Genomic DNA, 26,915 nt, shown 5'->3' with positions numbered 1-26,915 from the left:
GATTGGCTATTTTATTTTTCATATAAGGTACTAGTTCTCCCTGTTATCCTAATATCTTGAAATAGTCTAATTACACTAACAGTAATTCTAAAAACTTCTATTAAAAAAAGTTAACCAGATTTGCAGTAAGAGATTACAATATGATGGTGTCCAGTATATGATCTAAAAATAACTGTTGCAATTTTCTTTTTAAATCTTTGCAGACTGTAAAAATGTCAGCTGAAATTAAAAAGGACATAAGATGTTACGAGATAATCACTTGTTCTGTTTTTTTTCCAAGCACAAATTCCTAAATTCCAGTCAAAAATTACAAAGCAAAACCAAAAACACATACTTGACAACAATTCTTTTTGTTTTATGTCATTTTGAATTCTAAATAGTATATGCATTCTTGGTTCTTAGAAACTACTACAACTTGAGTCAATCATTGCCATTTTACTCACTGTTACTGTAATCAGTATGTGTAACAATTCTACCGTAACAAACTAAAGTGTGGTAAAAGCAATGCTACTAATGCCCGCAAGTCATATTACGTTTTCTTGTAATGGAACTTAAAAAAATCTTCTGTGTCTCTGGTAGTCCATTTTTTAAAGAATGTAGTTGCTATTTGTCTCAGTAATGGCCTGTCTTGGGGGAAAAGTGGACTTAGCAGTGCTACCTACTCTCTTTTTTGGCTTTTCTTATTGCTTCCATTAAGGATTTTCATTCCAGTTTGATACATCATTTCTGCTTCCTGCATCTGCCGTCTCTTAGCAGCCTCTTCTTCAGCTAAAAACAAAATGTCAGATGCATTTAAATGGATTGTAATTCTACACCAATTATCAACCATAAGTATTTATTCTTTCTTTTGGGCAGTCATACAAACGTAATGAATGATCTTTCACTATTCTCAAATATGATTCTAAAAACACTTATGTGTGGCCTTTACATGACACAAGATAAAACTTAAAAAATATATATATATATAATTCATTGAAATCATTTTCTTATAGAAATACCAATACCAAGCTACTCTTTGAGGGTACTTTTCTGTTAGAAATGCTAACTTCTAAAAATATAATTCAACTAAAATTTCAGATTATATGTGATACGGTTTGGATCAGTGTCCCCACCAAATCTCACACCAAACTGTAATCCCAATGTTGGAGGTGGGGCCTGGTGAGAGGTGACATAATCATAGGGATCGTTTCTCATGAATGGTTTAGCACCATCCCCTTGGTGCTGTTCTTGTGATAGTAAGTTCTCACGAGATCTGGTCATTTAAAAGTATGTGGCACCTTGCTCTTCACCATCTCTCTCGCTCCTGCTCCCACCATATGAGATGGCTGCATCTCACATGGAAGTTTCCCAAGGCCTCCCCAGAAGCCAAGCAGATGCCAGCATCATGCTTCCTGTACAGCTTGCAGAACCGTGAGCCAATTAAGCCTCCTTTCTTAATAAATTTCCCAGTCTCAGGTATTTCCTTATAGCAGTGTGAGAATGGACTAATATGCCAAGGTCAGCTAAAATAAGGTCCGGACATTTAGAACACAGTAGTCAGAAAAATGCTGTTATAGCCAAAGGACACTTTAGCTCTATTGGAAATACTGTATATCTTTACGAGGATAAAATATTTGATTAACTATATAATACAAATTAGTAAAAAATTGATTTTTATTAAACATAGAAACTGATTTAATGTTCAAGTTCACCAATTTTTCAAACTCATATAACACTGAAAATCACAGAACTGTTAAAGATTTTTCAAAAGTTATTTTGCTACTGTAAGAACTCATCAAAAGAAACATATTTCATTAGAACCAGTATTTATAGAAACAGAAGCAAATTCTTCTTATAATATAAAAAAATTCTGGTGCATTAACCAGAGTACCCAGTCACACTGGCCTACATCTAAAGATGGACTATCTTTGAATGTGCTCTGTTAGGATTGTCCAAATATTCTGTAACAGCCATTTTTAAAAAAAAATTGGTATTTAATGGGTTATGTTCAAGATTTTCTGTTGTTTTTTCATAGTTAGAAAGTTTTTCCTGAATATAGCTTTCCTTAGAGGTCAGCATCTTTATAATGACATTTACACTAAAGATGATTAAATATACTGTATTTGTCAAATGTTACCCTGGCATAGCATATTTCACCCTAAGTATTTTTTAAAAGTTTTTTATTTTTCTTCTAATCACTATTAACCTTCTCCATAATGGCCCAGTTTCCTTCACTGTCCCCCAAAAGTTTTATGTTAATTTACCAGCGTGAAGGGTTTAACAAAACAACCTGTGTATACCAATGGAAAACCATCTCTAAAAAAAAAGTGAGTGTGACTTGAATGACACAGCCTGAAACTAAATACACCATACGCTTCCCACTCTTAAGTCCACTCTTTAAGGCTATGACGACATCAGCAATGCTGGCCATTTCTGACCAATGTGGAAAAGGACGACTAGAAAAAGGCCTTAAAAACATCGCCCTAGACATAAAGCAATGCAGATCTGCCTCCTACTGAGCAATACTTACTTTCACAAAAGCCCCACTTTTCATCTGCTTTGTAGTCATAGGTTGTAGCACACCACAGTCTGCCGTCTTCCCTCCCATCTGATGTACATTCATCATATTCCTTATCTAGGAAAAGAAAAGGGAAGTGGCAGGGCTCCCCATGTGCTGTGCCTTCAATGGCGGTCAAAGCTGGAATGACAAGAAATAAAAATCTCAACATGAACAACACCTCTGGTATTCATCGATTCAATGCCATCAATTTTGGCTGTTAGAGTTTGAGCAAAGATTCATGATGCCTGATTTGTAACCGGGAACATAAAAGGGCTAGCAATGATTTTGATTAGGGAGGACTTGGTTTAGTTAATTGAGTGAGCATGGCTAGCTGACTACTTAGCATCTGCGTCTAGGTTAGACTTTCTGAAGTTCCTGATATATAACCTTAGAATATTAAAATTCTACTGTAAAACTCCTGCCCAAAAAGTAAGCACAAAAAATAAGGCAAAATGCAAGTGAATCAATTCTACTGCTCAGCAAAGCTATCCTTGTTTCTGAATGCCAGAAGTCAATTTCTTTAGTAATACAGAGTTATATAGGGAAAATGCTCCCCCCAAGGCAAATTCACCACTCACACACTCCTCTGCAATCCTGTGGCATTTTATTAGAGTACTTATCACATGTATGGAAGTTACTTCTTTACCATACTCTGGTTCTCACTGGACTTTGAGCTTGTAAAGAGTAGAGACTGCATCTGTAATTTATTCTATAAATTATTTCTGAGTATCTCTTAGGTGTTGGAAATTATGCTAGGTGCTAGAAATGAGGTGGATCAGAGGTCTTTGCTACACACAACTTACTGCCTAGCCAGGAAGAGAGATATTAAGCAAACGTGTGTTGGATGCTATGGAAAGGCAAGCCTCCCCTCTCAGGAACTGAGGTTTCAACTGAACCTCAAGGGCGTGCAGGAATAGCAGTGAATGAAAGGCTCGGGGGTGTGGTGGGTAGGAGTACTCTAACAGGTGCTAAGGTGACAAGAATCAATGAGTGGCAAAGTGGACAAGAGGCTAAAGCAGCATGAGGAAGCCAGACAGGGGAAAACCTTACAAGTCTTAATAAGGAGTTCGAACTTTTATCCTGAGAACAACGGAAACTCACTGAAAAGTTTTGCATAGGAGTGACATGCTCACATTTTATTAAAAGAGTGGAAAGTATGTAAAAAGTAAGGCTGGATATAAGGTGACCAGTTTAAAGTTTGTAACAGTAGTCTGAGAGGCATTGGTAGCCCAGAGAGGGGAATGGAATGGAAGATGTGGATGCACTCAAGTGATGCTAAGGAGATAGATATGGTACTACTTTCTAGATGTGTGGATAAGAGGAAAGTTGAGTCAAGGAAGACACCCAGATGCTTTAGGGGTACATACATGGTTGCCCTTACTAAGATACAGAATTCTAAAGAAGGAGTAGGTTACCGGGTAGGTACTGCTACATTCAAGGTGGCTACTGAACAAACAAACAAACAAACAAAAAAACCCCACAAAAAACAACAGCAAAAACAAAAAATCACAAGTGAAAATGTTTTAGACATGTTTCAGTCGTAGATAAAAAAAAAAAAAATTCTCCAGTACACAGATAATAGTTGAATTCAAGGGTATGCATAAGAATGCTGCATGAGACGTATATGAGAACACCAGAGGTCCAGGACTAAGCCTAAAACCATACACAGTAGGTATGAGCCCATGTCAACTTCCACTGGTCACTTTTACATGGAGAATTTAATTGGGTAGCAGAGCTCGGTGATGAAGGGTCTAGGTTCTGGAGTCAGAACATTTGATGCAAATCCTACCACTTACTAACTGTGTGCTTGGAGCAAATGATTTAATCTCTTAAGATTACTTAGCAATAACTTCCTTATCTCCAAATAGGAATAACAGTCCTTATTGCATTGGGTTGTTTGCAAAGACTGACTGATATAATACATGTAAAGGATTCATTATGGTGCCTATCACTTTAGGTAATAATAGTCCAAGGGATGACAGCTGCTATTATTATTATGGGCACCCCTGCTCTGAAGGCTAGAAAGTATCCCTTCTTTCTTTCCAGTGTAAAAAAAGACATATCCTACAATACTAATTTAAAAAATATTTTCAAAAAGCTATGAAAGACAAAATAAATTTCAAATGGTTTACACCAAGTAAATGTCACTCATCCTGGTAATAAGAGGCAAATAACTTTTTTATCTTTGCTTTGTCTATGTTTTAAAGCTGGAGGGATCACGCTGCCTGACTTGAAACTATACTACAAGGCTACAGTAACCAAAACAGCATGGTACTGGTACCAAAACAGAGATATAGACCAATGGAAAAGAACAGAGCCCTCAGAAATAATACCACACATCTACAGCCATCTATCTTCGACAAACCTGACAAAAACAAGAAATGGGGAAAGGATTCCCTATTTAATAAATGGTGCTGGGAAAATTGGCTAGCCATAAGTAGAAAGCTGAAACTGGATCCTTTCCTTACTCCTTATATGAAAATTAATTCAAGATGGATTAGAGACTTAAATGTTAGACCTAATACCATAAAAACCCTAGAAGAAAACCCAGGTAATACCATTCAGGACATAGGCATGGGCAAGGACTTCATGTCTAAAACACCAAAAGCAACGGCAACAAAAGCCAAAATTGACAAATGGGATCTAATTAAACTAAAGAGCTTCTGCACAGCAAAAGAAACTACCAGCAGAGTGAACAGGCAACCTACGGAATGGGAGAAAATTTTTGCAATCTACTCATCTGACAAAGGGCTAATATCCAGAACCTACAAAGAACTCAAACAAATTTACAAGAAAAAAACAAACAACCCCATCAAAAAGTGGGCAAAGGATATGAACAGACATTTCTCAAAAGAAGACATGCATACAGCCAACAGACACATGAAAAAATGCTCATCATCACTCGCCATCAGAAAAATGCAAATCAAAACCACAATGAGATACCATCTCACACCAGTTAGAATGGCAATTATTGAAAAGTCTGGAAACAACAGGTGCTGGAGAGGATGTGGAGAAATAGGAACACTTCTACACTGTTGGTGGGACTGTAAACTAGTTCAACCATTGTGGAAGACAGTGTGGTGATTCCTCAAGGATCTAGAACTAGAAATACCACTTGACCCAGCCATCCCATTACTGGGTATATACCCAAGGGAATATAAATCATGCTGCTATAAAGACACATGCACACGTTATGTTTACTGCGGCACTATTCACAATAGCAAAGACTTGGAATCAACCCAAATGTCCTTCAGTGATAGACTGGATTAAGAAAATGTGGCACATACATACCATGGAATACTATGCAGCCATAAAAAAGGATGAGTTTGTGTCCTTTGTAGGGACATGGATGCATCTGGAAACCATCATTCTCAGCAAACTATTGCAAGAACAGAAAACCAAACACCGCATGTTCTCACTCATAGGTGGGAATTGAACAATGAGATCACTTGGACTCGGGAAGGGGAACATCACACACCAGGGCCTATTATGGGGAGGGGGGAGTGGGGAGGGATGGCACTGGGAGTTATACCTGATGTAAACGACGAGTTGATGGGTGCAGCACACCAACATGGCACAAGTATACATATGTAACAAACCTGCATGTTGTGCACATGTACCCTAGAACTTAAAGTATAATAATAATAAAAAAAAGGATCTCTAATGCAATGTATAGGCAAGGAATCCTTTAGCAACAACTTCAGAGGAGTCATTCTGACTACAGAATTTGGAAAGGACATCCCTATACACTGCTACTAGATCCAAATCTGCCACTGCTTTAGAAAGACAGTGTCTGAGAGTCAGGCACAGTGGCTCATGCCTGTAATCCCAGCTCTTTGGGAGGCTGAGGTGGGCAGATCACTTGAACCCAGGAGTTTGAGACCAGCCTGGGCAACATGGTGAAACTGTCTCTACTAAAAATTCAAAAACTTAGCTGGGTGTGGCAGCAGATGCCTATAGTTTCAGCTACTTGGGAGGCTAAGGCAGGAGGATCACTTGAACCTGGGAGGTGGAGGTTGCAGTGAGCCGAGAAAGCGTCTGTAGAACTGCACTTTGTAAACCTGAATTTCAAATTAAATAGCAAATGATGGTTTAAAAGAATTAATACTTCTATGAAATAGAAATCTTTGTCTTAAAAACAAATAGCTTATCACATCTAGTTTGCCAAAACTTACATTTTCTAAGTGTTTCAAATATATGAAATAATTCCTTTTCATGTGATGAACTATACACAGAAAAGAAACTGGAGAGAGTAAAAAATTTTTTGATAACAAAAGGTTTTCATCTACTGCTGATTCAGCACTGACATAAGCAGGAAGAATGCCCAGGAGGCACTTGCTTCAATTTAGTCAAAACTGCAACATGTCAAAATAATTCATTAGTGAGTTACTACAAAGAAAATTTGTTTCTCTCAGCTACCTTCTCCAAGGGAAATCACAATATGGAAAGTGTTATTACCTTTTAAACTTGTTTTAAAATCTTCCAAAAGTTATCGGTTGGGACTCACTAGTTTCAAACTGATTATCTCAAACAGAAACTCCTCACAATAGTTTTAATTTCAGTTAATTTTCTTTCTACGGAGAAATCCTGCAATAATTTCAAACCCATCCTTTTAAAAACCTCCACAAGAACAGTGTCAATTTTAAAAACAAGGTAATCACTGCTCCAGTATAATGAAGTTGACAGGTTATGCAATTTAAATTAGCGATAACCAGTAAACAAATCTGACACCATGAAAGGGAAAAATGGGTTCTCAGTTCTGCAGCTTCATGTAAAATTCATTTTCTAAATAATGAATCATATTTTGGCTCTACAATTAGTGACACAGTATCCCAATCTATTTGGACCTCAAGAGTAAGATATTTATGGTACAGAACTTATTTTAATAATGAACAGAATGCTTTACACTCCAACTGGTAGAAATCTGCTCTTGCAAAGTCAATTAAAATCAGTCAAGAAAGTAAGAAAAAGTAAAAAGCAAAACAGAACTGAAAATATTCAGTGTTGGCCAGAAGATGGGTAAAAGATTATGAAGACAGTGTCTGAGAGTCAGGCACGGTGACGATGGCTCACGCCTGTAATCGCAGCAAGTGAATATATTAATACAATCTCTTCAAGAGGGGCATTTGGTAATACCTATTAGAATGTAAAGGTCCATATCTTTAGATCCAGCTTTTCTACTTCTACGATGTTTACTTAAAAAAATGCTCCCAAAAACACACAAAGAGATTAGGTGCAAGAGAATACTTGTACAGTATCCTAATTTTAAAAATATAAAACCAAATGAACTCAAAGATCTACTGATAGAAAACTGGGAAATACACTATGGGGCAGCCATTAAATGAAAACGGGGGCATTGTCAACATGGTAGGATTTAAAGTTCCCTAGAGAGTAGTGGAAGGGGCGGGTGGAGGGGGCGGGGGGGGGGGGGGGGGCCGGAAGAGGATCAAAGGCTGAGTCCTGAGGCAAGCTCGGGTTTCACGATCAGACAAATTCTCAGGAATCAGCAGCCAAGTGAAAAAAGTATCTTCAGGGAAAAGAACGATACTAGTGATGGGTTAAGATGAGGACCAGGAACCAACCAGGTATTCAGCAATTAGAATGTGACTGGTGGAGAAGAGTAGATTTAGTAGTCTGGAGAAGGCTCAAGTCTTGCTGGAGCTGGATTAGAGAACAGGAAGAGAGAAAGCGAAATCAGTGATTAAAGAGAACCCTTTCAAAGAATTATGCTATAAATGGGAGTAGAGGAGTGGGATGGTAGCTGGAGGGGGACTAAGGGACATAAGATTTTTGTTTTTAACAGATAAGATATGCTTGATGCTTGAACATTGAAGGAAAGAATCCAAGAGATAAAAAAGGTAAACATGGGCTAGAATGCTGATACCTCTCTCTCTCTATATATATACACACATACATATATATATATTGAATTAAAGCCTAGGGGAATATAAGCACATCTTTTTTGCACTTTCAGTTGTAAAATCAAAACAAAAAACTAAAAGTTAATTTTTTGATCTACAAAGATAAACACAAATAATTTAGCTTTACAAGTTTCTCATTTTAAGAACTTTTACAGTTTACATGGATGATCTTTAAATAAGAAAATTACCCATTTAATGATGCTGTCTCTCTGAAGCAATCTGGTACTTCCAAACATAGAATAGCAGGTAGCATATGAATCAAATATACCTGTAGTCAAAGATAGCTGAGAAATAATTATTTAATGTTAAAAAGCTACCAATCTCAAGACAACTGTCATAGTGTTCATCAATTTTGGTAAACACCGAGATAAAAGCTCAATCAAGCAAATGATTGTCACCAAATAAATTCTCCCAAGGACTAAGAACAAAGCACCAGCACATATGGTTTAAAGGCAACAAAATACTTGATTTAAAGTAAATGATATAGGCCAAATGATATGGGCAGTATTTTACTGTTGTCTAGGAATATGCTATAGTAATATTTTGGGGAAAATACCAATGGTATGTAATCTGCTACAGACTGCTTTCATCAAAAGTTGAAAACTGTTAATAAGGTCTAGAAATTATCTTTGTAAATAAACACACACTATACGAAGAAAGCCACTGTTTTACAGATTACAATGTATTTTTCAGAAGATGTATTCATATGTAGAATGAACAAAAAGTGAAGATCAGGGTTCATACAAAGTTCAGCTCTTTCTGTGAGAAGCAACTAATCATTTTAAAATACAAAGAGAAAGAAGCCCAATCACTGGCTCATGTGACCAGAATAAAGTGGCAAACTTCATATTAATCAGGTGACAGGCACTGTCAAAAACCATCCAGAGTAAAACTTGTTCAGGAAAGCTGCTATTTAAGAACAGTGGGTTTCTCTAAACAATGGCTTTTAAAGACAGGTGAGTTTTCAAAGCTGTGGTGTGGCTGGGATCTACAAGGATGGTCTCCTAAAGGAGTTTCCTTGCACAAATAATTTTCTTGTAAAACCAAATCAAACCAAAGAAACAACAATAACAAAAAAAGCCTTTTCATGAAAGTCAGGACCTGCTGCAGGCAATTGCCTATGTCTTCTATCTTCTGTTTAATCTGATTGCTAGGATAAAGGTCGTTCCTTCCCTGCCATCTCCACTTAAGCAACAATGAAGTAGAAATCATTCTATTGCTCAATAACTTGCTTCAGAACCCAATTTTAAGCAAGATGCAGTCAGTTTAAACTCAGTTCCTTTTGTGCCATTTAAAATAGACCAAGATGCCAATTACTCTATTTTTCTTTTTTAAGGCTATAAGGATGTGTTTACTGCAGAGACAAACAGTAAGAAAGTATACAAAATTAAAGAAAAATGACAGTTATCTTTACCTATCACTTCAAGTTATTTCTGTCTAGAGGTAATGACAGTTAGTGAAAAAAGTTCTGGACCTTTTTCAGTTGCCAATTTATTTTTACAAATGGCTTATTTTCACATAAAGGATTTGTGATGGTTAATTTTGTGTGTCAACCCGGCTGGGCCATAGTGCCCAGATATTCAGTATATCATTGTTTTGGATGTTTCTATGAAGGTGATTTTTGGATGAAATTAATATTTAAATTGGTGGACTCTGAATAAAGCAGATTATCCTCCATGATGTGGATGGATGTCACCCAATCAGCTGAAGGACTGAGTAGAAAGAAGACTGAACCCTATAAAGAAGAAATTCTCCAAGCAAATGGCCTTTGGTTCTGTTTCTCTGGAGAACTGTGACTAATACAGGATCATACTAACTGAACTACTTTTCAATAGGACATTTTTTTGCTTAACATATCATTGACATTCTTGTAGGTGGCAGACAGGCCAGACTGCCTCATTACCGATTCTGAACCATTTCCCCAGATGATAGTTTCAGAATTCTCCTAGTGTCTTCCAAAAATGCTTCTGCTTTTCTGATGCAGGCAACATTTCTTCCTGAGGACCCAGGCCCTGAAGGTGCAGCCACTATCAGATTTGATCACATGGAACAAACATGAGGATGAAGTCAGTCTACATGAGGAGGTGAACAGGAAGAAAGGGAGAGCTGGAGTCTCTGATGGCACAAGTTCTGAACTGCCTACCTGTGGAGTTCTAGTTACATGAGCCAAATAAACCTCTGGTTCTGCCATCGTCTGATGGATTTTCTTACTTATAAGAAAACATGTTCCTTTTAAAATGGCTATGAGTATTCTCTAACAGGCAATATCACAAAGTAATCATTCTCCTTATGATGGCCATTTAATTATTCATTCATGATCAACAAATGTTTCCTGAGATGATATGCAGAAAATAGCACAGCAAGTCTAACTAGTTATCCTTTGAAAGACTGCTTATCACGTGGCTGTCACTTATCATCTAGGAACTTAGATTTTGGAAGGGTTCCCACTGAGAGGTGAAGTCAGCTGGGCTTCTGGGTAGGGTGGGGACTTGGAGAACTTTTCTGTCTAGCTAAAGGATTGTAAACACACCAACCAGCGCTCTGTGTCTAGCTAAAGGTTTGTAAATGCACCAATCAGCACTCTGTAAAAACAGACCAATCAGCTCTCCGTAAAATGGACCAACCAGTAGGATGTGGGCGGGGCCAAATACGGGAATAAAAGCTGGTCACCTGAGCCAGTAGCAGTAACCTGCTTGGGTCCCCTCCCACACTGTGGAAGCTTTGCTCTTTCGCTCTTCACAATAAATCTTGCTGCTGCTCACTCTTTGGGTCTGCGCTACCTTTATGAGCTGTAACACTCACTGCAAAGGTCTGTGGCGCCACTCCTGAAGTCAGTGAGACCATGAACCCACTTGAAGGAATAAACGACTCCGGACGTGCCACCTTTAATAACTGTAATACTCACTGCGAGGGTCTGTGGCTTCATTCTTGAAGTCAGCGAGACTAAGAACCCACTAGAAGGAATAAATTCTGGACACATTTTGGTGACCATGAAGGGACAATCACCAAGCAGTGAGTACCATCGGACCCCTTTCGCTTGCTATTCTGTCCTATTTTTCCTTAGAATTCGGGCACTAAATACCGGCACCTGTCGGCCAGTTAAAAGCGACTAGCGTGGCCACCGGACTAAAGACATGGGTGTCAGGCTTTCTGGGAAAGAGCTCTTTAACAACCCCCAACTCTTCGGAGTTGGGAGTGTTGGTTTGCCTGGAACCAGCTTCTGCTTTCCCTGTACTTCTGGGCTGAGCCGAAGGTCGACAGAGAGGAAAGCCATTCAGTTCCCGGGTCCGGACAACAAGTTGGTTGACCCTGCGGCCATAAGTGGAACTCTCAAAGTCACGTTGCCTAAGCGAGACTCACCCATCTATACTATCTATCCTGACCCTTGCCTCCTGGGTCCTAATGCTTGTCAGACAAACTTCCTCTTGCCTCTCTTCCCTGAGGCTAGACCTGCTTCTAAAAACCACTCCCTGTCTCTGGTGCTTTTCTAGTTTCTCCTATAAGAATGATTTCTAGTATATACTCCAGGACTCTATTCCCTTCTTTAGGCACCTGGCCTCACTAGTCAGAGACACAAAATTTTTGCCCAAAGCCCGGTTGGGGCGGGGGACTATCTTATCTGGAATTTTAGGATCTCTCCTCAGGCTAGCAGGCCTAACAAAAGCTATTCCTGAAGCTAGGATATGGGGAGCCTCAGAAATGATAGCCATCTGATTCAAGTGAGGGCAAAAGGCATCACTCTTCCAACTCTGGAGATCCCTCCCCTCACTTAGGGTATGCCCCACTTCACTTTTGGGGCATAATATCTTTATAGGATATGGGTAAAGTCCCAATACTAACAGGAGAATGCTTAGGACTCTTAACAGGTTTTCGAGACTGCGTCAGTAAGGGTCACTAAATCCGATTTTTCTCGGTCCTCTTTGTGGTCTAGGAGGACAGGCAAGGGTGCAGGTTTTTGAGACTGCGTTGGTAAAGGCCACTAAATCCGACCTTCCTCGGTCCTCTTTGTGGTCTAGGAGGAAAACTAGTGTTTCTGCTGCTGTGTCGATGAGCTCAACTATTCCGATTAGCAGGGTCCAGGGACCGTTGCAGGTTCCTGGACAGGGAGAGAACCAAACCAAAACCATGGGCAGTTTGGTCTTTCAGATGGGAAACAGGCATCAACAGGCTCACCCATGAAATGCATCCTAAGCCATTGGGACCAATTTGACCCACAAACCCTGAAAAAGAGGCGGCTCATTTTTTTCTGCACTATGGCCTGGCCCCAGTATTCCCTCTGGTGGGGAAAAATGGCCACCTGAGGGAAGTATGAATTATAATACTATCCTGCAGCTTGACTTTTCTGTAAGAGGGAAGGCAAATGGAGTGAAATACCTTATGTCCAAGCTTTCTTTTCATTGAAGGAGAATCCACAACTATGCAAAGCATGCAATTTACATCCCACAGGAGGACCTCTCAGCTTACCTCCACATCCTAGCCTCCCTATAGCTCCCCTTCCTATTAATGATAAGACTCCTCTAATCCCCCCTGTCCAGAAGGAAACAAGCAAAGAAATCTCCAAAGGACCACAAAAACCCCTGGGAATTTGGCCCAAGCTGGGTACATGCCCCCTTCTCCCTCTCCGATTTAAAGCAGATCAAGGCAGACCTGGGGAGGCTTTCGGATGATCCTGATAGGTATACAGATGTCCTACAGGGTCTAGGGTAAACCTTCGCTCTCACTTGGAGAAATGTCATGCTCTTGTTAGATCAAACCCTGGCCTTTAAAGAAAACAATGTGGCTTTAGCTATAGCCTGAGAGTTTGGAGATACCTGGTATCTTAGTCAAGTAAATGACAGACTGACAGCCGAAGAAAGGGACAAATTCCCTACCGGTCAGCAAGCCGTCCCCAGTATGGATCCCCACTGGGATCTAGATTCAGATCATGGGGACTGGAGTCATAAACATCTGCTGACCTGTGTTCTAGAAGGACTAAGGAGAATTAGGAAAAAGCCCATGAATTATTCAATTATGTCCACCATAACTCAGGGAAAGGAAGAAAATCCTTCTGCCTTCCTTGAGAGGCTATGGGAGGCCTTAAGAGAACATACTCTCCCGTCACCTGACTCACTTGAGGGTCAACTGATTCTAAAGGGTAAGTTCATTACCCAATCGGCCGCAGATACCAGAAGAAAGCTCCAAAAGTGAGCCCTGGCCCTGAACAAAATCTGGAGGCATTATTAAACCTGGCAACCTTGGTGTTCTATAATAGGGACCAAGAGGAACAGGCCAAAAAGGAAAAGCGAGACCAGAGAAAGGCTGCAGCCTTGGTCATGGCCCTCAAACCAACCTTGGTGGTTCGAAGAGGACAGAAAATGGAGCAGGCCAGTCACCTGGTGAGGCTTGTTGTCAGTGTGGTGTGCAAGGACACTTTATAAAAGACTGTCCAATGAGAAACAAGCTGCCCCCTCACCATGTCCACTATGCCGAGGCAATCACTGGAAGGTGCACTGCCCCAGAGGACAAAGGTTCTCTGGGCCAGAAGCCCTCAACCAGATGATCTAACACCAGGACGGAGGGTGCCCAGGGCAAGCGCCAGCTCATGTCATCACCCTCAGTGAGCCCCGGGTACGTTTAATCATTGAGGGCCAGGAAACTGACTTCCTCCTGGACACTGGTGCGGCCTTCTCAATGTTAATCTCCTGTCCCAGACAACCGTCCTCAAGGTCTGTTACCAACTGAGGAATCCTGGGACAGCCTGTAACCAGGTATTTCTCCCACCTCCTCAGTTGTAATTGGGAGACTCTGTTCTTTTCACATGCCTTTGTTATGCCTGAAAGTCCCATGCCCTTATTAGGGAGGGATATAGTATTCAAAGTTGGAGCTACTGTCTACATGAATATGGGGAACAAGTTACCCATTTGTTGTCCCCTGCTTGAGTAGGGAATTAACCCTGAAGTCTGGGCATTAGAAGGAACAAATTCCGCACACACCACCATTCTAACTTACAAAAGTGACTCACGGAGCCCAAACCACAGAAACCCGTGGTTTACTCTCAATACCCATTTTTCTTCTGGGATTCTACGGTTTTGGTACATGCTAGTAGAGAGATTAGAGACTAGTTTTCAATAAAAACTCCAGGCAGTGGGTCTCTAATGAGCCTCCCTGGTAGACAAGATTTCACATGTGTTGTTACAATTTGCTGCTGGGGGAATTAAGTGCATCCTGCATAAGTTCTGTGGGAGAGAACCCTTGGAAGCTTCTACCTTGTTTCCTCCAGACTTCCCCCCATGTACCTTGCACCTGTGCTGATTTTGCTTTGCCCCCTTTTGCTGTAATAAATCATAGCTGTGAAGGCAACTGTATGTCAAATCCCCCTACCAAATCATTAAACCTGGGGATGATCTAAGGATTTCTGACACAGATGCATCAGAAGTGGGATTTGCTAGAATGACCCTGACTCACTGATATATGGTGAAAGCGCTGTTTGAGAAGAGGAAGGATAAAGGGCAGAATATGATGAATCTCTGGGGCCTGAGTGGTTATGCAGTCATCCACGGTATGAAGCAGTAGCTGAGCTGCTATACGTTGTGAGAGCCATAGAATCTGAAAGTGATAGATCCAGCTCCAGGAAAGCTGGCTCGCTGGATGCCCCTGACTGCTTTTAGTCATGCTGGCTAAAATGAGGGAAAAGGCAGTGTAGTGCAGGTGAGGCCTGTGGTTTTTGTTCTCTCCTCTAGATGGGAAGAGAAAGGACCCCCAAATTCCCAAGGATGGGCCAAACCAAAAATGTTACAAGTTTGAACTGCTCTCTTTAAAAAGTTAAATCTGGTCTGGAACAAAATTTTGGATAAACCAGAAAACAAACAACCAACGAAACAAAAAAACTGGGGGAGGTAACAATCCAGCAGTTTTTTTTCAGCCTGGCTGCTGCTCTTGCTACAATATCCCCCCCCGCCCGCCCCCCCTCCCCCCCCCCCCCCCCCCCCCCCGCCTCCCTTCCTCCACTGCATTCCAGGATCTTCCCTGGCAGCTGTAATGTTAACAGTGCAAACACTGAATTTACTGCTAGAAGGCTAAGTAAACTGCAGTAGGAAAAAAAAAAAGGAAGAAAAATTTAAAAATGGCTTTATATTTTGTGGCTATTGCATCCAGATGTATTATAAAAATTAATATAAAATGTTAAACACTTGTAATTTCATAAATACCAGAGGAATAATCCTGATCAGGGGAAGCTGCAAAAAAAAAAAAAGAAACGTGTTACTGGCACACAGCTTCTTTGCTTTTTGCTGCCAGTAGGAGGACTGGAATTTGAACTCTTTTGAGTTTTGTTAACAGAGTATCTGTAATTGATGGTTTGCTTCCAGGGTTACCATGTGTACTCTCTGGAACTGAACTTTTTTTTTTTGAGACAGTCTTACTCTGTCGCCCAGGCTGGAGTGCAGTGGCATAATCTCAGTTCACTGCAGCCACTGTCTCCCAGGCTCAAGCGATTCTCATACCACACTTGGCTAATTTTTTTATGTTCTTAGTAGAGATGGCGTTTTACAATATTGGCCAGGCTGGTCTTGAACTCCTGGCCTCAAGTGATCCGCCTGCCTCGGCCTCCCAAAGTGCTGGGATTATAGGCATGAACCACCGCGCCCGGCCTGGGACTGAATTTTGTGTACTCTGACTCTCATGAGACTGACTCAGCCCTGGAAAGCTTTTAGGTCAGCTTCCACTTACTAGGCTAGAGTTGTGCTGTGCCTGATCTTAAAAAAAAAAAAAAAAAAAAAAGTTAACACAGAAACTTAAGACCATGTAAAAAAACAAATAATAGGTAAAATGTGTTTTTAAAAAGGTAGGCTGACAGGAAGCCTATTGTTTTTCTAAGATAGACCATTATGATAAATGGGAATTCTTTACCTGGCTAAGTCCAGGCCTCCTAAATCAATACTGCAGGCTGGTCTTCCTACTTACTACTAACTGGGTCTTATTGGTAACTCTGCTGTAAAGATGCCTTGGCCAAAGACCTAGGGAGTAGACTGTGCAGAGAAGAGTTAACAAAATAGACATAAACTTCTCTCTTTGAGAAAGTCGGCTTACAAGTTTGGCCCTTGGTTGGCATCTGGAAATTTAGATTGCTGGAGAGTTCCCACCATCCTATGGATAAGAGTGGCTCACCCAAACTATACAAACAATACGATTTATGTTGAACACTTGCTTTCCTTCTGCAAGTCCTGTACATGCCAGGAAGAGACCGCCAACTTAACCAGCCCCCAATAAAAACTCTAGGTCTCTAATAAGCTACCCGGGTAGTAAACATTTCACATGTGTTATCTTAACTTGTTGCTGCCGGATGTAAGCACTCCCTGTGTGACTCCTCTGAGAGAGGATCCTTGAAAGTTTACATCTGGTTTCCCCTACACTTCATTTCATGCTTTTCCTTTGCTGATTTTTGCCTTCTAGTCTTCCACTATGACAAATTATAGGTGTGAACACAACCCTACGCTGAGTCCTTTGAGTCTGCATAGATTTACCAGGAACACTTCCTACCCAATTACTGCACCTGAGGGTGTGGTCTTGGGGGTTCCTCAACACAACTGGGAGTAAGTGTGAAATGTTCAAGAAATAGCAAGAGGGCAAGTATGGTGGGAGTCACATAAAGGGAAGTGGCAGAAGAGACAGGAGGGGCCTGATGTCAGGCCTTGTTAATAGAAGAAGTTTGGATTTTATTTTGAGTAGGGCAGGAAGCCAAAGGAGGTTTCTGAGAAGGGAGAAGGCTCAGTCTGGCTGCTGTTAGGGAACTGATAGTAGGGGAAAAGAGCAAAAGGAGGAAGGCCTGATTGGAAGCTCTTACATATAGTAAACACTTTGATTATCCTTGGGTGGTTCAGGAACCACTTCAGAAAGGAGAAACCTACGTTTACTTTTAAGAATGAACAGAAATTTGACAGTGGATTTGGGCAAGGGAATGAGGAAGGCATCCTAAGCAGTGAGGAGAACCTGTACAAAGGCCCAGAGGCATGAACTGCATGTTGTATTTGAAGAACAGAGAAGGATTTTGTAATGCTGAAAAAGGCTGCTTAGGAGAGGGGTAAACCGAAGGCTCTGTGAATTATGCTAAGGACTGCATTACTTCATCTCCCAGGCAAACAGGGAGGTAATGGAGGCCTGTAAACAGGGGAGTTATGGGGTCAAATTTGAGTTTGAGAAAGATTAATATGGTAGCAACAAGACTGAGAGGCTGACAAAGGGCAAAAGTTTCAAAGTAACTGTCACATAACCCAGTTCTAGTGTAGGTGGAACTGTACACAGCCATACATATGCAATTTATGTTATATATTATATGTGCATAAGTACATAAGCATTTTCTTGTATTAAGAATAAATTAAAAACAAGTCTAAATCATTATTGAAAAGTGAAAACAAACTGATACAAACTAATCTGAATGTTTGTAAAGTTGTTGATAGAACCAGAGAATTATTAGTGATTTTAAAACACTATATTATTACAAATCCCTAGCAAAATATATACTGAGGATAAGAAGGACCATAAAGAATCTTGGGCTGCATTCTGTGGTCCCACGGTTAGTGGTAAGGGCCACTGTTAGTTTGAAACTATATATACATATTTATTTTAAAACAAAGTAACATTAATGTCATTAGGTACTAAGATTTTCAGCACCAGTGAAAGGAAATAACACAAAATAAGCAAAAACCTTGATGAGGTGGTAAGGGCTCGCAGCAGACCCGTAATTTGTTCTTTCTTCTCACTGGCCCAAAACAGAGCGAGCAGATACCTCTCTCTAAGCATCATCAAATCACCTTAGAAATATGGTAAAGAGAGACCTCTGGCAAACACACTGAAGGTATTTACTATCGGAAGAGTCCTTACTTATGAAATGCTTCAGCAGGATGAACTTGATCTGTCTACATTGCTCATTATACAAAAACCTGAGATGTATGTAGGCATGACTCTCTAGAAAATATCACATACACTATGTAATTATCAGAGAAGAAACCGGTGATGTCTCATGTTGGAAACAGCTGTCTTTCGTGGAATTGACACTCTATAGGCATTACTTAGAGGCCTCGAGTGTTGAACTCTGGGCTGGAGCACAGTCTAATTGAGGAAAGAAAGGACCCGAAAGCAGCTCTGGTAGCCACAGACTTCTCTACATCCTGCTTGTGTCTTACGATAATTTTATCTTTGAAAATATTTGCCAAGCTTGATACTAGGTTAGGATCTCTGATCCTTATAAGTTCAATTTGTCAATCTGATTTTTGTTATCTTGCCTGTAATATTTAATTTGAACTGGAAGTTATCGGTATGAAAGATACATTTCCTAACCCAACACACCAAAAAGGCCTATAAGTAATGACAATATAGCAATGCAGATCACTGGAGCTTATAGTATCTAACCCATTAAAAACAATCTGGGTTCCTTGGAGAAATAGCTGACATTCATTTCTGGGTCAAGAAATGTACAAAATGAGTTTAGGACATCCTTGTTCTTCCTGGAAAAAAAAAGTTACGAAAGATCACCAGGATCTAGTCAAAAAGACAAAGGAATGACTACCAATGGCCAAAAAAGGAAAATTCTGAGCAATCAACAAAAAAGAATGATTGCAATGAACACAAATACAATCATGTGACAGACACATCATGACTTCCTGGTCAAAGACAGACTGTGGATACCATGGTGGTCCCATAAGATTATAATGAAGCTGAAAAATCCCTATCACTTAGTCATGTCCTAGTCGTTATAACATTGTAGCGCAATCCATTACTCATGTTTTTGTAGTGAAATTAGTGTGAATAAACCTACTGCACTTCCAGTTGCATAAAAGTATAGTAATATAATTATGTCTAGTACGTAACACTTGATAGTGATAATAAACAACTATGCTACTGGTCTACATGCTTACTGTATTTTTCATCCATATTTTAGCATGTACTCCTACTTATTTTAAAAAAAAAAGTTAACTGTACAACAGCATTAGGTGGGTCCTTCAGGAAGTATAGGCATCGTTATCATAGGAGATGACAGTTCCATGCCTGTTAATGGCCCTGAAGACCTTCCAGTGTGACAAGATGTGGAGTTGGAAGACAGTGATATTGACGACCCTGACCCTGTGTAGGCACAGGCTAATGTGTATATTTGTCTTAGTTTTTAACAAAAACGTTTTTTAAAAAATTAAACAATAGAAAAAAGCTTATAGAATAAGGATAATGTATAAAGAAAATATTTTTGTATAGCTGTACAATGTGTTTGTATTTTAAGCTAAGTGTTACTACAAAATAGTCGAAAAGCTAAAAAATTTATAAATGAAAATATAAAAGTTTATAAACTAATTATCAGTGTGTTACAACTGAGTACGGTATTCAATACAATAACAAGCTATAGAAGTTTGTAGCCTAGTAGCAATAGGCTATAACATATAGCCAAGGTCCATAATAGGCTACATTAGCTAGCTATGTGTAATACACTCTGTTTGCATAATGATAAAATTAACTAGTGATGCATTTATCAGAATGCACCCCCACTGTTAAGTGACACATGACTGTCCCTCAGTATCACTGGAGGACTGGGTCCAGGACCTGGCCTGGTGGTACCAAAATCCATGAGTGCTCAAGTTGTTTAGATAAAACGATGTAGGGCTTGCATATAACCTAAGGAATCCTTCTGTATACTTTACATCAACCCTAGACTACTTCTAATACCTAATATAATGGAAATGCTATGTAAATAGTTATACTACATTGTTCAGGGAATAATGACAGGAACAAAAACTGTGGACATGTTCAGTACACAGTTGCAACCACCCATTTTTTCCAAATATTTTCAAATATTTGGTTGAATCCATGGATACAGAGGGCTGACTATATATAAGAATCCATGAATTTATAATGATGCTTGTGATATTGCAAAAAAAATTTGATCTTCATCCCATTTCCAGAAATACAGCTCTTAAAATCCCTGCAATCTCTTGAGTGATCAGAATGTCTTCCGTATGATAATGAGATAATTGGTGGCTGGAGGCTCCTAGAAAGCCTTGGGATAGGACTTGGTTGCCAGGGAAACCAACCATTACATTAGAGGGCTAGAATTTACAGTCCCACCGCCCAACCTCAGAAGGGCAGAGGAGCTAAAAGTTGAGCTAATAAATCAATGGCCAGTGATTTAATCAATTATGCTTGCATAACAAAGCTTACATAAAAACCCCAAATAGCTGAGTTCTGGGAGTTTGTGGAAAGCTGAGCACATGGAGATTCCTGGAGGGTGGGTGGCGTGGTCAGATCAGTGAGGGCATGGAAGCTCTGCAGCCATTCTCCCATACCTTGCCCTATGCCTCTCTTCCATCTGACTTTTCATCTCTATCCTTTGTAATATCCTTTATAATAAATGTAAATTCATATTTATATTTACCCATTTATCATGCTTCCCAGAGTCCTAAGTGCTAGCAAATTAACTGAACCCAGGAAGGGGGTTGTGGGAACCCTGGTTTATAGCCAGTCTGTCAGAAGCACAGACAACCCAGGGCTTATGACTGGCATCTCAAGGAGTGGGGACTGGTCTTGTGAGACTGAGCCTTCAACTTGTGAGATCTAATGCTATCTCCAGGTAGTGTCAGAATGGAATTAAATTGGTAGACATCCTGCTGGTTTCTGCTGGAGAATCCTCTGTAGAACTGATTGCTTACTTGGTATGTGGGGAAACACTCACAATATATCCGGTGTCAGAAGTGTTAACTCATTGAGAAAGAGAAAGAAAAACACACTTTCGTTTGGTTTTTCCTATATCCTTACAATGCTCAAATACAAAGCAAAACAAATACAAACAAACAAAAACATACTCATTAGTCTCTTTTGGAGATTGCTTGGGCACCAAATTTTCATTTTGAAACAGTTCAGCCGGGCACGGTGGCTCAAGCCTGTAATCCCAGCACTTTGGGAGGCCGAGACGGGCGGATCACGAGGTCAGGAGATCGAGACCATCCTGGCTAACACGGTGAAACCCCGTCTCTACTAAAAATACAAAAACTAGCTGGGCGAGGTGGCGGGCGCCTGTAGTCTCAGCTACTCGGGAGGCTGAGGCAGGAGAATGGCGTAAACCCGGGAGGCAGAGCTTGCAGTGAGCTGAGATCCGGCCATTGCACTCCAGTCCGGGCGACAGAGCAAGACTCCGCCTCAAAAAAAAAAAAAAAAGCCGGGCGCGGTGGCTCAAGCCTGTAATACCAGCACTTTGGGAGGCCGAGATGGGTGGATCACAAGGTCAGGAGATCGAGACCATCCTGGCTAATATGGTGAAACCCCGTCTCTACTAAAGAATACAAAAAACTAGCCGGGCGACGAGGCGGGCGCCTGTAGTCCCAGCTACTTGGGAGGCTGAGGCAGGAGAATGGCGTAAACCTGGGCGGCGGAGCTTGCAGTGAGCTGAGATCCGGCCACTGCACTCCAGCCTGGGGGACAGAGCCAAAACCCCCCCCAAAAAAAAAAAAAAAAAAAAAAAAAAAAAACAGAAACAGTTCAAAGGAAATAATCAAGAGTTTATCTAGCTTTCCCTGGATGAGACTATATTTCAATGCAATCAAAGACTTGATAAAAGAAAATTCTTTATAAAAGAATCCCAGGTAACAAACGCAGGAGGAATGGTAGAATTAGAAAGTCACCATTTTGCAACCCTTAATAAATAAATAAAAGATCCAGGCAACAAACATAAATGGTTGCCAAAATCTCTAGGCAAAAGATCAATGAGGAACTTTAGAATGGTGAGATCAGACTGATATCACCTGACCTCGCTGATTAATCTTAACATCAGTAAAAGTGGAAAAATCAGATACTACATGTCTCTCGACGTAATGCAACAGAAAGTACACACCACCACCTACCTATGAAATACTCTCAATAAAAAGAACCAAATCTACCCATGTCTCTAGAACTAACTCCCAGTTTATAGAATAAACAGCAGATAATGGAACAAGCTCAATGACATTACAAGGACATGACTAGCTAGATCCAAAATGTGAGAAACCATATAGCACAAAGGACACTGCATATTTCTTTAGCAAATAAAATGACACTTAAAAACAAAGGAGGGGCTGGGTGCCGTGGCTCAGGCCTGTAATCCCTGCACTGTGGGAGGCCAAGGTGGGCAGATCACTTAAGGTTAGGAGTTTGAGACCAGCCTGACCAACATGGTGAAACCTCATCTCTACTAAAAATACAAAAAAATTAGCTGGGCATGGTGGTACACGCCTGGTATCCCAGTTACTCAGGAGGCCGAGGCAGGAGAATCTCTTGAACCCGGGAGGCAGAGGCTGCAGTGAGCCAAGATTGTGCCATTGCACTCCAGACTGGGCAACAGTGCGAGACTCTGTCTCAAAAAAAAAAAAAAGAAAAACAACAAGGGAGGGAGAACAGCAACAGATTGAGAAACCTAGGTCTTAGCTTGGAAATGAATTCAAACAAATAAATTGTAAACAGACACTTGAAGAAACTCGAAAAATTAAACAGTCTGGGTATTAGGTAATAAAGGAGTAATGGCTAATTCTGTGATTTTGCTGAAAAGAAAATTCTTACTAGAGAGAGAGAGGTAAAAGCACAGGTGGAATTTGCCTTAAAATATTCTAGGAAAGAAAAAAGGGGGAAATGTGGGTATGGCAGTAAAGATGAAAAGACCAGCAGAATGTTGATGTCTATTGAAGCGGAGTGAGGGGTGGTAAGGGGGGTCATTTTACCCTTTACTTTTATGCATGTTTAAAAATTTCCCAGGCTTGCTGCAGTGTCTCATGCCTGTAATCCCAGCACTTTGGGAGGCCAAAGTGGGAGATCACCTGAGTTCGAGGCTGTGGTGAGCTATGATTGTGCCACTGCACTCCAGCCTGGGTGACAGAGTGAGACCATGTCTCTAAAAATATAGAAACTAGAAAAAAAAAAAATTCCCTAATTAAAAAATGAATAGTGAATTAAATTATAATATTTAGCAAAAATTTTAAAATGGTAATGCACACTTCGCTGAGGTATTTTGAAATGAAGTAAACAGAATTACTTTTCTGAAGAACAATTTAACAATGTGTATCAACTGTCTTTTAAACTTTTACATCCAATTCAGCAAATATACTTCTAAGAATTCTAAGGAAATTTTCACAGATATGCATAAAGATACATCTAAAATGATCTCCCGGCATAACTGTAAACGTTTTGGTTTACGGTACCATATATTTACATATAAAATTGTTTATAGCCATTAACTATCAAATTGCAAAAAAAGCTAAATGACATGGAAAAACGTTTATGGTAAACTGTTAAGTGCAAAATGCAGGCTGCAACATAGAATACACATTTTGACTCAATTTACTTTTCTTAAAATTATTCATACACCTAAAAAAATCCTGAGAGAATATTCTCCATGATGTGAGTAGCTGTTATTTCTAGTTGATGGGATTCAGGTACTTTTAATTTTTTAAAAATAGTTTTTCTATTCATGAGAATGGTATATTTGTAGTAAAAAAAAATTCTAGGGGGAGGTTCCAAGATGGCCAAATAGGAACAGCTCCAGTCTACAGATCCCAGTGTGAGTGACGCAGAAGATGGATGATTTCCGCATTTCTAACTGAGATACGGGGTTCATCTCACTGGGGCTTGTTGGACAGTGGGTGCACGACAGTGGGTGCAGCCCATGGACCATGAGCCGAAGTAGGGCGAGGCATCACCTCACTCGGGAAGCACAAGGGGTTGGGGAATTCCCTTTCCTAGCCAAGGGAAGCCGTGACAGATGGCACCTGGAAAATCGGGTCACTCCCACCCTAATACTGTGCTTTTCCAATGGGCTTAGCAAACGGCACACCAGCAGATTATATCCCGCGCCTGGCTCGGAGGATCCCACGCCCATGGAGCCTCCCTCATTGCTAGCACAGCAGTCTGAGATCGAACTGCAAGGCAGCATTGAGGCTGGGGGAGGGGCGCCCGCCATTGCTGAGGCTTGAGTAAGTAAACAAAGTAGCCTGGAAGCTTGAACTGGGTGGAGCCCACCGCAGCTCAAGGAGGCCTACCTGCCTCTGTAGAATCCACCTCTGGGTGCAGGGCATAGCTGAACAAAAGGCAGCAGAAACTTCTGCAGACTTAAACGTCCTGTCTGACAGCTTTGAAGAGAGTAGTGGTTCTTCTAGCATGGAGTTTGAGGTCTGAGAACGGAGAGACTGTCTCCTCAAGTGGTCCCTGACCCCTGAGTAGCCTAACTGGGAGGCACCTCCCAGTAGGGGCCGACTTACACCTCTTATGGCCGGGTGCCCCTCTGAGACGAAGCCTCCAGAGGAATGATCAGACAGCAACATCTGCTGTTCTGCAATATTTGCTGTTTTGCAGCCTATGCTGGTGATACCCAGGCACACAGGGTCTGGAGTAGACCTCCAGCAAACTCCAACAGACCTGCAGCTGAGGGTCCTGACTGTTGGAAGGAAAACTAACAAACAGAAAGGACATTCACACCAAAACCCCACCTGTACATCACCATCATCAAAGATCAAAGGCAGATAAAACCACAAAAATTGGGAGAAACCAGACCAGAAAAGCTGAAAATTCTGAAAATCAGAGCGCCTCTTCTCCTCCAAAGGAATGCAGCTCCTTGCCAGCAATGAAACAAAGCTGGACGGAGAATGACTTTGACGAGTTGAGAGAAGAAGGCTTCAGGTGATCAGTAATAACAAACTTCTCTAAGCTAAAGGAGGATGTTCGAACCCATCGCAAAGAAGCTAAAAACCTTGAAAAAAGACTAGACGAATGGCTAACTAGAATAACTACTGGAGAGAAGACCTTAAATGACCTGATGGAGCTAAAAATCATGGCATGAGAACTCTGTGACGCATGCACAAGCTTCAGTAGCCAATTTGATCAACTGGAAGAAAGGGTATCGGTGATTGAAGATCAAATGAATGAAATGAAGCGAGAAGAGAAGTTTAGAGAAAGAACAAAGCCTCCAAGAAATATGGGACTATGTGAAAAGACCAAATCTACATCTGATTGGTGTACCTGAAAGTGATGGGGAGAATGGAACCAAGTTGGAAAACACTGCAGGATATTATCCAGGAGAACTTCCCAAACCTAGCGAGGCAGGCCAACGTTCAAATTCAGGAAATACAGAGAACACCACAAAGAAACTCCTCGAGATGAGCAACTCCAAGACACATAATTGTCAGTTTCACCAAAGTTGAAATGAAAGAAAAAATGTTAAGGGCAGCCAGAGAGAAAGGTTGGGTTACACACAAAGGGAAGCCCATTAGACTAACAGCAGATCTCTCAGCAGAAACTCCACAAGCCAGAAGACAGTGGGGGCCAATATTCAACATTCTTAAAGAAAATAATTTTCAACCCAGAATTTCATATCCAGCCAAACTAAGCTTCATAAGTGAAGGAGAAATAAAATCCTTTACAGATAAGCAAATGCTTAGAGATTCTGTCACTACCAGGCCTGCCTTACAAGAGCTCCTGAAGGAAGCACTAAATATGGAAAGGAACAACCAGTACCAGCCACTGCAAAAACATGCCAAATTGTAAAGACCATCGATGCTAGGAAGAAACTGCATCAACTAACAAGCAAAATAACCAGCTAACATCATAATGACAGGATCAAATTCACACATAACAATATTAACCTTAAATGTAAATGGGCTAAATGCTCCAATTAAAAGACACAGACTGGCAAATTAGTCAAGACCCATCAGTGTGCTGTATTCAGGAGACGCATCTCACATGCAGAGACACACATAGGCTCAAAATAAAGGGATGAAGGAAGATCTACCAAGCAAACGGAAAACAAAAAAAAAGCAGGGGTTGCAATCCTAGTCTCTGATAAAACAGACTTTAAACCAACAAAGATCAGAAGAGACAGAGAAGGCCATTACATAATGGTAAAGGGAGCAATTCAACAGGAAGAGCTAACCATCCTAAATATATATACACCCAATACAGGAGCACCCAGATTCATATAGCAAGTCCTTAGAGATTTACAAAGAGACTTAGACTCCCACACAATAATAATGGAGACATTAACATCCCACTGTCAACATTAGATGGATCAATGACACAGAAAGTTAACAAGGATATCCAGGAATTAAACTCAGCTCTCCATCAAGTGGACCAAACAGACATCTACAGAACTCTCCACCCCAAATCAACAGAATATACGTTCTTCTCAGCACCACACTGCACTTATTCCAAATTTGACCACATAGTTGGAAGTAAAGCACTCCTCAGCAAATGTAAAAGAACAGAAATTATAACAAACTGTCTCTCAGACCACAGTGCAATCAAACTAGAACTCAGGATTAAGAAACTCACTCAAAACCACTCAACTACATGGAAACTGAACAACCTGCTCCTGGATGACTACTGGGTACATAATGAAATGAACACAGAAATAAAGATGCTCTTTGAAACCAATGAGAACAAAGACACAACATACCATAATCTCTGGGACACATTTAAAGCAG

The 26,915-nt window shown here is 40.6% G+C and overlaps 1 protein-coding gene across 1 annotated transcript in view; it reads right to left on the bottom strand.

Annotated features, from left to right (window-relative positions):
- SEL1L (SEL1L adaptor subunit of ERAD E3 ubiquitin ligase) overlaps window positions 1-26,915 on the bottom strand; it is a 70,203-nt gene that overhangs the window by 31,396 nt on the left and 11,892 nt on the right. The window contains exons 4-5 of the mRNA XM_023205379.2: window positions 2,510-2,677; window positions 663-768 (exon numbers count right to left, since the gene is read on the bottom strand). Coding sequence (XP_023061147.2) covers window positions 663-768; window positions 2,510-2,677 — 274 coding nt within the window. The remainder of the gene's footprint in view (window positions 1-662; window positions 769-2,509; window positions 2,678-26,915) is intronic.

The sequence above is a fragment of the Piliocolobus tephrosceles genome, chromosome 6 (genome assembly GCF_002776525.5).
Source record: "Piliocolobus tephrosceles isolate RC106 chromosome 6, ASM277652v3, whole genome shotgun sequence".
NCBI lineage: Eukaryota > Metazoa > Chordata > Mammalia > Primates > Cercopithecidae > Piliocolobus > Piliocolobus tephrosceles.
The sequence above is the reverse complement of the archived record's forward strand: the minus strand, read 5'-3'. Positions and strand labels throughout refer to the sequence as shown.